The sequence below is a fragment of the Stegodyphus dumicola genome, chromosome 8, assembly GCF_044657685.1.
Source record: "Stegodyphus dumicola isolate Sdum_Otavi_A_Nest chromosome 8, ASM4465768v1".
Lineage (NCBI taxonomy): Eukaryota > Metazoa > Arthropoda > Arachnida > Araneae > Eresidae > Stegodyphus > Stegodyphus dumicola.
The window spans coordinates 178,317,106-178,329,279 of NC_140775.1; the positions used below are offsets into that span (position 1 = coordinate 178,317,106).

At 34.1% G+C, this 12,174-nt stretch overlaps 1 protein-coding gene across 4 annotated transcripts in view; it reads left to right on the forward strand.

Moving 5' to 3' along the window:
• Positions 1–12,174, forward strand: part of LOC118179726 (cytochrome P450 2B11-like) — a 38,590-nt gene that overhangs the window by 13,596 nt on the left and 12,820 nt on the right. For 2 of the 4 annotated variants that reach the window (XM_035348890.2, XM_035348891.2), the window contains exons 2-4: positions 2,891–3,277; positions 5,399–5,732; positions 9,875–10,074. In XM_035348890.2, the coding sequence (XP_035204781.2) occupies positions 2,920–3,277; positions 5,399–5,732; positions 9,875–10,074 (892 nt within the window). In that variant the 5' untranslated portion in view covers positions 2,891–2,919. The remainder of the gene's footprint in view (positions 1–2,890; positions 3,278–5,398; positions 5,733–9,874; positions 10,075–12,174) is intronic. The other 2 variants (XM_085822797.1, XM_085822798.1) reach the window with 1 other exon arrangement.

Sequence of the window (12,174 nt, forward strand, 5' to 3'; positions counted from 1 at the left end):
TAAATTTTCTAATACTTTTGAAACAATTTTATTGCAAGAGACCTATACAAAGTTATTCGTGACATTTCTGTGTATGGTACACTGCAAAACAGTTTTTACACTACAGAACTGTTTTTGCACTTTTTAATACATGTCGCAAACAGTTCTTGAAGAGAAGATCTCTTCTGAATCCATTTTAAATCAGTTTTACAATCCGTTCTAGAAAACAAATTCCTTTGTTCTCTCTTTACGTACAGGTGTCATGCAAAAACATCGTCTAAAATATATTCGAAAGCAGTCGAAATGGATATTTTTGTTGAAATCTGATACAGAACTTTTTCCTGATTACAATACTTTTTTTTTACATTATAAGGATGTAAAAAGGACCAAACTTGAATATTTACTCATTTTAAACATATTTGTAAGTATATGTATATTACCAAAGGTCGAGAAAGTCAAGGCCATGTAAAGCCTTTAGTGTATAAAAAAAAAGTAGAGATTTATGACCCCTTTAATGAAACATATTCCATTCGACAGTTTAGTGCACTCAGCGATTTTCTCCCTTTTTATTCCTGAAGTGTCAGAGGCTCATAAAAAGCATTCATTTTACAGTTACTTAACAATCACTAAACAAGTAATGATGAAGATAACTCCTCCAAGCATTGTGTTGTCAAAAGCGCAATTGTCGCGCATGTAAAATGTGTTCAGTCGTGTGGAATAATGTGTAGCTTTGTAATATGATTTATCTCTTTAAATATAATACTTCGGTTAATCTTTGGATTATAATAACTTGGCGATTTTTTGGCGAAATTTTGGCGACTAACCCTGCTACAGCAACCTGCTAGTTTTTGATTGGACGCCATTTTGTTTTCACGAAGCAAAGGCCTTTCCCCCCCCCTCAACATTTTCTTCCAACAATCTGCTAGCCGAATTACGCTTATGCTAGAACTTTTATAGAACAAAAGTGCTTAATTATGACGAAAATTAGGTGCGAAATAAATTGGGAGAAAGTGCAGAATCGCAAACTGCTTGCCGCGTTTTTAAGAATTGCACATACACGGTATCCATGTACACGTCGACCTCTTTTCACTTAAAAAAACATCCCAGAATTCCACAAAAATGGCATTGCACACACTCTTGACTTTATCCACGTACACCGCTAAAGTCCTAGCTAGTAACCTTTATCGCCTTACCAAAATGTCGCCAAACTACCTGTTACCATATTCCAAAGATTAGCCAATACTTCTTATGTTAATTTTGTACTAACACATTGTTATGTTGTCAGGAGATGTATTCGGGAACTTGCTTCGGGAACATACTGTATCCTGAATAAGAACAGGGAGCTTACTAAAGCTCTGTTCCAGTTTGTGTGGAATAGACGACACAAGCAGGAAGGGTATACTAAACCCTTTATTCTCTATTACTTTACAGGTACTCCCGAACTTCGGGATACAGAGACCAACCACTTGTGGTCTGAACGTAAAAATATATAACTACTAACTAAAACTCCAACTAAAAGCTAACTTTGAATTAGTATACAAATGCCTAGCACTAAGACTGGCCTTTAATTAAAAGGGTACGTATGTAGTACGCCGAGCTGCCGAAACTACAATACGTTTTCAAATATCAAGAGGGCTAAACCTCTGACCTTAAAGGCAAACAGCAACCGAGTGTAAAACTCGTAAGACTGCAGTGGCAAGCGGCTCGCTTCCTAAATCTCCTTCTCTCTCTCACTCTTGGAACTCTGGAACTTTGCGGTTATACTGGCTTTCAGCAGGAAATTAAAATCCTGATCTTGCCAGTTCCTGATGTGATCCCATGTGGGGCCTGACAGAGTAGAAACCTGAAAGAAATTTTCTCTCGTGGAGGTAGAAGTGTGCTGGAGAGAGAGAAAGAGAAAAAGAAGCACTTTGCTCCTGAGAGAAAAAGAAGCACCTCCACGAGAGAAAATTTCTTCCAGAGTAGAAACCTGAAAGAAATTTTCTCTCGTGGAGGTAGAAGTGTGCTGGAGAGAGAGAAAGAGAAAAAGAAGCACCTCCACGAGAGAAAATTTCTTCCAGAGTAGAAACCTGAAAGAAATTTTCTCTCGTGGAGGTAGAAGTGTGCTGGAGAGAGAGAAAGAGAAAAAGAAGCACTTTGCTCCTGTACTGCTACATCTTGGATGGAATCAGCCAAGAGGGACCGGAGAAAGAAACTTCGGATGACCTGTATAGGATAGCCCGAATACTAACTGTTCATTCGTCGGATCCAGTCACGTGCGAGGTCTCACTCTTGGCAAAAATCCACAACTTAAATACTTGGGCGTTAGCAATACGATTTGCATAAACAAGTTAAAGCATTTAATTCTGGCCGGAAGTAGAAAATAAGAAGATAGTACAGTTTCAAAATAAAAATAAACGTTAGTGAAACTTAGGATCCTTACAATGTTACAAAACATATATTCATTTACAGAGAATTTTATGCTTTGCTTTGATATGAAAATGCTTATGGAAATATATCATGTCCACATTTCATCATTGTGTATTCTGTTACAGATTGTATATTTCTAATAGATTTTGTATAATTAGGATAGTGTATCTGTGTGTAATGTATTCATTATTTTGTGTCTTTCCTTGCATGCAAATAATATAATGCAGAAAGTTGAATTGTTTGTACAAATTGCACGTTCTTCTTACTTGCTAGACCTCTTGCCATTACGTGGCCGACAAATTTCCAACTTTAGGTGCACATGCCTGGTTTGCACCCCAAGCACAGACCCGGCGGATATGGCACGAGCCTTTGTGTTTACTGTTAAGAGATGGTTCCGATAATGGGCCCTATTATCTGTGGCAAAAAAAAAAAAAAAAAAAAAAAAAAAAGAAAGAAAGAAAGAAAGCTCTGTATTTGAATAACAAATCTTTTCTTTTTTCAGGTTTTGTTTTGGACATCTACTTACGCAAAATGCTTTGTGATTATATGCAAAACCTTCTGAACACATCTCCTTACTCAGTACTTATTACAGCAATAGTTATCCTATTGACTTTCATTTACTACATTACAAGAGACAGGGGACTACCTCCTGGGCCCACTGGAATACCTTTATTGGGAATTTATCCATTCCTGAAGGAGAAAAATTTGCATCTGCAGTTGGAAGAGTACAAAAAGAAGTATGGAGACATCTTTTGCTTCAGAGTGTGTAGTCAGCTGTTCATCAATCTGGGAAGTCTGAAGCTGATCCGAGAAGCCCATCTTTCTAAATCTGAATATTTTAATGGCAGATGCACTGATTTCAATGTATTTGCTATGATATTCGACGGCGGTAATAATGTAAATTTTAATGTTTAAAGCTTTTTTATTTAGAAAGAATGTAAAAAGAAGTATTCGTGTTATGTATTGAAATCTATAATTGATGAAATTTGAAAGAATATAATATAGTTTTTTAAAGCCAAACTATATTATATTGTGATAAAAATATACCATTATGATAACAGCAAAAGAGTGCATTTTAAAGGCATATTTGTATAATTACGATAGCTGTGTCACTTAGTTTCTTTGTTAGCTTTTGATATTCGATTTCAGAAAGATAATTATATATAATGAATGTTAGAACTTCTAAAGGTATGAATAAAACAAATGGATCATAAGAAATATTATCCATTCATTTCATTTCATTTGCTTAAATGAAAAAGTGATGACGAAGCTAAAACTTTTCCCCGGGAGAAACGAGGGTATGGAATAGTATTCAAATCTAAACTCAATCTTAACCAAATGCGTAGGGAGCGAAACAGATTCGTGACATCGGGCAAGGCCCACCAGCGGCCGCTGGTAAAAGGCCGCTGATTACTGGTAGTTCGGTTCAGGGGTTCTCTAGCTATGCCATTCTAACCATTATCCCATTTACGTAGAATTATTTATTTTAATTTTACAAATATAAACAAGTTTTCAGAAATTAAATCACAGATTTGCACAGCATTTCGATTTTAATTAATGTGGTGGCCTTGCTTGATTTACTGATGCAGTTTTGCTTTTAATATTAATGTAAGTGCTTTTATATTAAGGCATAAAGTTCCTTAATTTAATTCCTTAGAAAGTCCTCCACGAAGGCATTCCTTCCCTTAGGCAGATAGCCCTAGTGTGCTTTGCCATAGTTAAATACACCACCATACCATAATTTAATTCTTAAATCTCTTAGTTCACAATATCGAACCTGTTTCTTAAAGTTTTGTGTCCTCCGAAGTTTTTTGACTGTGTTCTTGCATTTTACTTTTTTTATATTGCCCTTATGGTGTAAAAAAATTGTGTATTGTAAAAAAAAATATTATTAATTTTTTAAATAAATTAAATAATTTTAGTGTATTTTCCCCTTGAATTGTATTAATAAATAATTAAAAAAAAAAAAAGAAAAAAAATCTGAAATGTTTCAGATTTTAAATTACGTCCAAAGGGGCGTTTTTTAACATTTTGTGTGTTACCTTTCTTTATTAAATATCATGTTCCTCGCACTTAAACCATAAGATCCAGTGCAACAGCAATATCGCAAAATAGTTTTAAAACGAGCATATCTTTAGAATTTCCGATACAGAGACTCACGCGCTGGAGATAAAAATGTTTTTTCTGCACAACGTTGCCATTGCTCGCTTTGAAATCCTTGAGTTTGTTAATCAAAAATTCGTCAAAGTTTTAAAAAATAGGAAATCGATTATAAAACAAATTTCAAATTTCAAATTTGGTCTTCCACATGCTCATATTCGTTGGAGGATTACGTTATTCAAAATTCGATGACTCTATGTACCGTTATTTTATGACAATGTGAGAAATATACATACATTTACGCAGATTTTCATTATTTAATTTCTTCAAATATAATGCAGGACTCTAACATTTTGTGGCAACAGTTTGAAAAGTGAACCGACATTTTTCCGTCCGACGCAAAATGCCAAAACGAAACTAATAGTCCTGCGGGATTCAAATCCCTTTGGACTAATTATGAATTTTATTAATACATTTGTTGCAATCAGTTGTAACTTGTTTGTGCCGACTAATTCCCAGTGCATAATCGGCTATCGATTCTCTGATCTTTACTGGCAAATTTGAGTCCAAATTAGTTGCCTGGCGACGACTTCGCAACGCCAGGTCAGAGAATGGGACATGCACAGTAACCTTTTTTCCTCCAGTAACCGATTCTTCGCTCTCTTGAGGACTTTCATGTTGCATTGCATAAGAGGTACTACAGTTTAAACATAATTTTACTGACATTATTTATGTATATACAAAATTCTTAAGAGTATTTATGCGAAATTAGAAGCTGATAAGATCCAAGTGTTTAAAATGTTGGAAAGACCTCTATTCTGAAAATGAAGACTAGTTTTACCTTACTTACTGTATGCATTGTATTATGTTTGAGTTTACAATCATTATACCTTTTGAAATTTCAATATAGGTGTCGTTTTTATGAATGGTGAGCCATGGAAAGTTCTTCGAAAATTCTTCCTTAATGTTTTTAAAGACATCGGTATGACCTCTATGAAAGGTAACTTGACAGGAGCCACTTACGATAATATCAGCTCCTTTACAGATGACCTGCGTAATCGAAACGGTGAGCCAGTTGATGTCATCAACTTGGTGAATAACAAGTGTTTGAGCACTGTGCGTATGACATTTTTGGGAGAAGATGGCATCACAGATGATGAGCTGCGAAACTTTATGGAAGCATATGCTTTATCACTGGAAGCTATGGAAGGAACTGGAACACTTCTTTATGGAAAAATAGCAAGGTAAAGTTTTTATTGTTCTTTTATTTTATTGTATTTTATTTATTTTTTTTATTTTTTATTTTTATTTTTTTTTTCCATCTCAGAAGTAGCGGTTATATAAAAAAAACACATTACTGCATTTATAACCTGCATAGGGAACTCTAAACCATAATCATTTGTAAGTTTAGAATATCGTTAAGGCAAAAATTCATTTAATATATTTAACTTGTCGAACATCATAACTGTAGTTAATCTAATCTGCCTATGCAGGGAGATGTACATTAGCTTACATTTAGGCAAATTTTATTCAACATTAAAACTATTTTTCTTCATAAGATTTCATTTTAAAAGAACCATCAGTATCTGCGTAGACAGCGAACCTAGAAAATCGGCTGTACCCTCGCTGTGAATTACAAATATGGATATTCCAACTTTGTTACCTAAGCAGGCTTGCTTTAAAAAAAAAAAAAAAAAAAAAAAAAAAAAAACGTGCAGGAAAGAATACGATAATTCAAGGGGAATAATGTACATGGGGGAAAAGTGCTTGAATAAATCTGCAAACAAAGTTGGTTGTATTCAATGCAGATGCGCACAAGAATATTATTCTAGGGTTTCGAGAAAAGTGGGACATAATTTGGGATACGTATGTACTTCCGACCCGAACGATTTCGCGGAATGAGGAGTTCGAAGTTTTTTCTTTCTGTAGTCATCTGAAGCCATGATGCGCACAAGAATATTATTCTAGGGTTTCGAGAAAAGTGGGACATAATTTGGGATACGTATGTACTTCCGACCCGAACGATTTCGCGGAATGAGGAGTTCGAAGTTTTTTCTTTCTGTAGTCATCTGAAGCCATGATTTTGAAGTGAACCTCGAAGGCTTTTATAAATCACGTTTGGTTTAACTAAAATGCGGTTGATACAGTATTCCTTTTAATAGTAAATATGGCTTCTGCCGAACGAAACAAACATATTGTTGATTAAGTGCAAAGTCCATTCAGCTTGCAAAAGATGGTAATCGTGCTGCTGCAGCTGATGTTTGATATTGGTGAAAGCTCCATAAAATCACTAGTAACAGCATTTAGGTACATGTAAATATCAAATTATTTTATACTCATCATTTTCTTCTTTTTAAAACTATCATTTTTACATCCTGCGTATAACGCTTACCCGTTTTGTTCTCATTTTTTATATCAAAAGTTCACGTTATACCCCGGAATATATGGTACGTTGACTTGTTGTAACCTGCAGTCACATAATTTGACCAACAGCAGCCTTGATGGTACTCCAAGGTGCTTTGGTTTAATTTTAAAACACTATCTAAATCTAGTGCTTCTTTGTTACTGCTGATCTATGTATAAGACGACAAGTGACTTCCAACCTGCAAACGAGTTACGCTGTTGATGGTCACCTTCCCCTGTAATTTATGATATATCCAACTGGTAAACAACTACAGCATTATTTTAATTAAAAAGTATACTCTGTTATTACACGGTATACTCTGTTATCGGTACAGAATCGCTTAGTTTTAATCCTCTTGGCTTTCAGACTCTTTTTTTCTATTTAACTCAACTTGAATGTCTATTGGTGCCCCAGCTTTCGTTAACATAGTGAGTGTACAAACTGAACAGTTTCATACATTATTCACTCTAAATTTTGCTTTCATTAATTAAGTTAAAATTCGTCAGTGTATCAATGTTGTTAATCAAATGTGAGCGAAAGTTCAAAATTCTGTATTTAAAATATAAGCGCTTATAGTATGTTATATGACTATACTGATATGAGACTAATAAACATGGAATTTAACATCATTCAAGACTCATTTTTGTACTTAATGTACGAGTATAAAAGTTAAACAGTATCTTTTGAACAACGGATATGGCAGTTTTGCCTAGTTTCCAACGGATATGCTCGTACAGTAATGACACTAATTCCATATTTTAACTGGGCATTATTAATCTTAATACTCATCTATTTCAGGAATTCTCCAGTGTTTTTTGTGACTCTGAACAATCCATAGAAAGAGGATATTTAAATGCGTGGTCTGGACATGCGGATGATTGATGACTTAAATGCCAAAAGCCAGGCATTTGCAAATACATGCACTAGCTGAAGGCATTAAAGGAACAGCTAATAAATTCATGAAAGTTAAATGATTTGAAGTTTTGCGTAAGAGCTTTTTTTTTTTTTTTTTTTTTTTTTTTTTTTTTTTTTTTTTTGGCATGCCTGACGTATTTTTAAAATATAGAACTGCTTATTTCTGTAACAAAAAATAGATAAAAAAACAGGAAATTTTTTATAAAGTTGGATAGGAAAAATTTGATGTTACAGTTCTTTCGAGATTAGTAGAAACTATTAACAAGATGTATAGTCAACCCTGACACTATACACCCTGATTATACACCCTGATGTATAGTCAACCAGCGTTTGTTTCACACGAACAACTGTTTCGGACAATTTTTCTGCCTGGTTTACTATTGAAAGAAAGACGTGCGACTTTTTCCTACCTTTCGAAAAAAGTTGCAAGTTTATCGTTTTCAACGAATCAGCTATCAGCGCCGAATGTTGTTAGCTGGTTTGTAATGGAGAACCAGTATTTCCTGTGTTAACCCCAAAGCGATTTGTGGTGATTGGCTGTTGTGACAAAGCAGAAAAATTGTTCCAAACAGTTGTTCTTTCGAAACAAACCGACTTATTATAGCAGCCTTCATGCGTTCTACAGATATTCTATCGATTTAACCTTTTGGCGGTTGCCAGGTAGTGCAATTCTTTTTTCCAAACACGCGCGATATCTGTCAGTCACAAATTTTCAATGCGATCTTTGATCGTTTGCGCCCACTGCGCTGCGTACCTCAAATGTGAGTGGTGCTCGTTGATAACCATCAAAAGGTTAAATCTGGAGATTATGTGAGTAACTTCATTCACTGGGTTCCTCAAGCAAATCAATCAGTAACGATATATTTCAGCATTTATAGTTGCATTTGTCAAAATGTTGTAGGTCAGTGCACCATTTAAAATGATACCCGCCTATACTATGATGCCACCACCTTTTTACCGATGCTTCTCATGAATGTTTTCAGTCTAATTGCGTGTGTTTTGCTCCTTTCAGGTTTCAAAACTTCTAGAATAACTTTCAGACATAAACAGATCTCATCATAGAACTCATCTTCATTCCGAGGTACGTGGTAAACTAACCACAGTGATCTCTGCAGAGCTGCAACTGAGCGCATTTCGCAGCCCACGTTAGTGGAACAGAAATCTTAGGTTTCTTTGCTAACAACCCTTTTTTATGCAGCTTGTTACTCACAATATACCTACACAGCGGGGTTCCTGGAGCTGCAGTGTCTGCAGTCAGTTGTATTTTCACTTAGCAGTCATTGCCAAAATACGGTCCTGAGAGTCTGTTGAATGTTGAGGCAAGTTTTCAACACTGCTTCAGTTGTCTGAATGCCCCTTTTATACCTTTAAGTCGTTTCTAGATTCTAGACACGATGGTTTTATCTATCTACTTTTATGTTTTTACAGCCATATATCAGTGTCTGTCTTAATTCCATTCTTCCAAACGCACGCCATATTTCACAGTCCGTCAAATGCCAACTTAACGGTAAGTTCCGCCTACCACACGCAAATATTTTATCCCGCTGTTCATAATACCACCTTAGAAACTAGAATCTCAACCATGCTTTTGTACAATTTTCTACTCTTGCCGGAACCACGGGCTAAAAATTTTGCATATCTCTCTGCAACAAAGGTGAATCCTACTAAGCTGCATGCAACTATCTTTGATTGGACTTCATTCAATGGAATTAACATTGCACCTTTTTATAGCTGTTCCATTATTTTTCCCTCCAGTGTACATAGTGCAGATGGCAAGGGAAATATTAACGTTGAAATTGTCCCTCTCGAATATGTTGTCTCCGTTTTTCATCAGTTCTGTAATCAATGACCTGGCAAATAGATGTAATTATTTTCATAAAGTTTTTGTTGAATGATTTTCTAATCATTTGATTTTACTAATTTCGGTAATAACCATCGTTTGGTATTTTGAATCGGGCTATTAAAAGTCTTTCCGTGAGTCATAGTTTTTAACTTCCATGATTTCTGTAAACTGATATAAATACTTCAGCTTTGTCTTTAACGTCTTAATATTTTTTAACATTGTAGGTATTTGATCCTTCCTTCCAAATCTGGTGGTCGCAATTTAATTTCCTCCCAGAAGCGTATGGAAGATATCTTATCTAAAGTAATAGATCGACATGAGAAGACTCTTGATGAAAATCACATTCGGAACATAATTGATGCTTATTTGAAAGAGAGGAATGAGCGAAGACGAAAAGGAGATCCTACAGCTGAATATTTCACAAGTATGAATGAAAATTAATCTTGATTAAATCGGTTATTTTAATTATTGTTTGACTACTTCTACGCAAATCAGGCTGGCTCTGTCAAAATCTTAGACTCTTGTAGCATGGGTGATAGCTAGAAAACCGCTCTAGGGAAGGGTACCTTACTATTTTTATTGTAGGCCTTTCTGGTTATGAAATGTTTAGGGCAAATTCGTTACTTTTATGAAGTGGTCAAACTTCTATAAAGAATGGGCATGTATTCAATAACTGCGTAATTTATTTCGAATAACTATCATTTGTACAGAGATGTGTCTTATACTGTTTGTATACTACCTTTCAGATTTCTGTGTTTAGCGTATGTTAAAAATTAAAAGACGCATATTCTATTAAGTTCCTATATGACAAATATTGGACTGAAGGTATGGTTACAATTTTCTGAAAAGTAAACATTTGCCAAACACTTTTCCATCAGCAAAGATTTTACAGTTTCTTTCTTTTAATAAAAAAAGTTATGGAGTTGTAGTGTATATGTAGGCATTTAGATTTAAGTACCTTCCACAAAATGATCATGTATATACTTGACCATATTCGATAAGACCGTAAAATATAGAATTTAAAAGGAAAACTGACTAAAACTATATATATATATTTCCCTTGAAAACCAAAATAAACTTCGAATTGGGCTAATTAACTATTTACCGCTTCTTAATTTTAATATATTTTTTATATTTTACCTTGATCAATTGATTAGTATTTTACTGTGTTTTATAATCTACTTTTTTCGTTTAGCATATAGCCTACTCTCTTTATTTTACTTCGTTCAATTGATTTGTTTTTTTACTGTGTTAAAAATTACCTATTTGTTTCGCATATAGCTTTTTTATTAATTTAACTTGTAAATATTCAAATATTTTTCTCCTCTTTCACACATTTCATAGCAACTAAATGTGCTTATGTTGGAGTTTTCTCGGAGCCACAGTTTTTGGTAACTTTTTGGCGTGCGTACTAAAATTTATCTTCTAATTTCCTTCATTTTGCAGCACAATGCGCAAAATTTTGACCAAAAGTCTTTTTTCGTTTGTTCATACAACCTTACTTATAATTATATATATACACAAATTATTAAATATTTGCTTTATTAGAATTATAAATTTGTATGATTAAAATTAATTTGGGATAGGCGGCCTCCAGAAAATCGTCTCGCAACTGAATGAAACTACAGTTTTAAACGCTCGAAATCAAAGCAGGTACAACACAGACACGTCAGATTACTTACAGTTAACCCCCTTCATCAGGCTCGCGTCGGCGAGGAGTCGAACAAAGGGATGACCTATCCCTTCTATTTATCCCTGCATACAAACGTACATACAATCGGCCGCACCAAAAGTATATAATTATATATATATATAACGATTGAATGATAGTGTTATAAAATAACATTGATGCGAGATGATAATGTTATAAAAAACATTATCATTCAATCATTTTGAATGGAAAAAAATTTACAATTTACCGACATATAAGAATAAAAAGATTTGAGCTCATGAATCCGAGTAACAGAGTGAGTATATATATATATATATACTCACTCTGTCTGTAAATTGTAAATTTTTTTCCATTCAAAATGATTGAATTATAATGTTATTTTCTTCCAATTAAGATTTTTATGCCTGTTGTTAACCTGCATACAATAGTTGTAGAATTATCAACAATTTGAAATTTGTTTACGTGCGGCTGAGCCTAATTTTTTTAACCGTAGCAGCCATATTTGTTTACATTTGAATCTTAGCAGAACAGTGAATTGAGTCAGTTTCTGCATTTTCAGTGTCTTTTTGCCGAGTGGTACCAAAAGTAAACTTTCAGTTTTGTGCAACGAAAAATCTGTCTTCTTGCCTGCTGACCGAATTGCTTTTTTTTTTTTTTTTTTTTTTTTTTTTTTTTTGCGTAGAAACCGTAATTTTAATTGTAAAAATTGTTTTAACGGTATTTGGTGTTTTATGTTCTTCTATATATTTCAAATTTTAATGAAGATATGTTGAATTCATGTATTCTTTCTTGCTTTGCCACGAAGCGAGAACTGAATTAATTGAATGAGAAATATATCTCGTTCAATTAATT